Here is a 1278-nt window from a genome sequence, read left to right as displayed (position 1 = left end):
TACTGATTCTGTTATTCCTGTTCTTTACTGATTCTGTTATTCCTGTTCTTTACTGATTCTGTTATTCCTGTTCTTTACTGATTCTGTTGTTTCTGTTCTTTACTGATTCTATTGTTCCTGTTCTTTTCTGATTCTGTTGTTCCTGTTCTTTTCTGATTCTGTTGTTCCTGTTCTTTTCTGATTCTGTTGTTCCTGTTCTTTACTGATTCTGTTATTCCTGTTCTTTACTGATTCTGTTGTTCCTGTTCTTTTCTGATTCTGTTGTTCCTGTTCTTTTCTGATTCTGTTGTTCCTGTTCTTTACTGATTCTGTTGTTCCTGTTCTTTACTGATTTTGTTGTTCCTGTTCTTTACTGATTCTGTTATTCTTTTCTTCACTGGTCTTGTTTTGTTCTGTAATTATTCTCTTGTTCTTTTCCTTAGTGATTTTGTTGTATTCGTTTTACTGCTTTTTCTTTTCAATTATGATGTGGAATGTTAAATGTGTCCCAGTATCCTTTCACAGCTTCATGCTGACTGGTCAACTGAGTATCTAATGATTAGGGTCTGAATCCCCGCTACACAACCTCCCATGAAAATATGTCTGGTTATAGGGAAATATTACTTTACTTGGAGACAAGTGTACATTGGGCATCCAGCCATAGAAAATCTACCCCAACAAATTCCATCCGACCCCTGCCAATATGGGGCTACATTAGAAGACAAAAACAAATAGGAAAGAATAAGGGATCTGGAGAAATGTGGGACACTATAATTTTTGTTTCTTTGTTTTGTGTATTGTTAAATATTTCAGTAAATCAAATTTTGCCTTTTCTTTTTGAAGCCTAAAGAAAGACCACACCCTTCTGGGTGGAAGAAACTAGAAGTATCTCGAAATTATGAAAACAACAACAGATTACGAGACTACCAACTGGAAGGTGTAAACTGGTTAACGTTTAGTTGGTATAAAGTGTGAGTATCTATTCACTCTCTCTATATATATAGTGTGTGTGTGTGTGTGTGTGTGTGATTCTCTGCTATTATTTTATTGTGTACAGTTAATTAGAAATACGAACAAGTTTGTGATTCCTGGACTTTGCATTGTGAGAGAAATTTGTTTGACAAATTGTGAAGCATGTCAGTATGTTTATCTTTACTCTTTTACTCTTTTACTTGTTTCACTCTTTTGACTGTGGCCATGCTGGAGCACTGCCTTTAGTCGAGCAAATCGACCCCAGGACTTATTCTTTGGAAGCCTAGTACTTATTCTATCGGTCTCTTTTGCTGAACCGCTAAGTTA

General features: G+C 35.7%; 1 protein-coding gene across 3 annotated transcripts in view; it reads left to right on the top strand.

The window, feature by feature from the left end:
• Nucleotides 1–1278, top strand: part of LOC106872482 (chromodomain-helicase-DNA-binding protein 8) — a 99063-nt gene that overhangs the window by 30336 nt on the left and 67449 nt on the right. For all 3 annotated transcript variants that reach the window (XM_052974037.1, XM_052974038.1, XM_052974036.1), the window contains exon 10: nucleotides 823–950. In XM_052974037.1, the coding sequence (XP_052829997.1) occupies nucleotides 823–950 (128 nt within the window). The remainder of the gene's footprint in view (nucleotides 1–822; nucleotides 951–1278) is intronic.

Source organism: Octopus bimaculoides, chromosome 17, assembly GCF_001194135.2.
Source record: "Octopus bimaculoides isolate UCB-OBI-ISO-001 chromosome 17, ASM119413v2, whole genome shotgun sequence".
NCBI lineage: Eukaryota > Metazoa > Mollusca > Cephalopoda > Octopoda > Octopodidae > Octopus > Octopus bimaculoides.
Note: the sequence above shows the minus strand (reverse complement) of the source record. Positions and strands in the feature narration are given on the sequence as shown.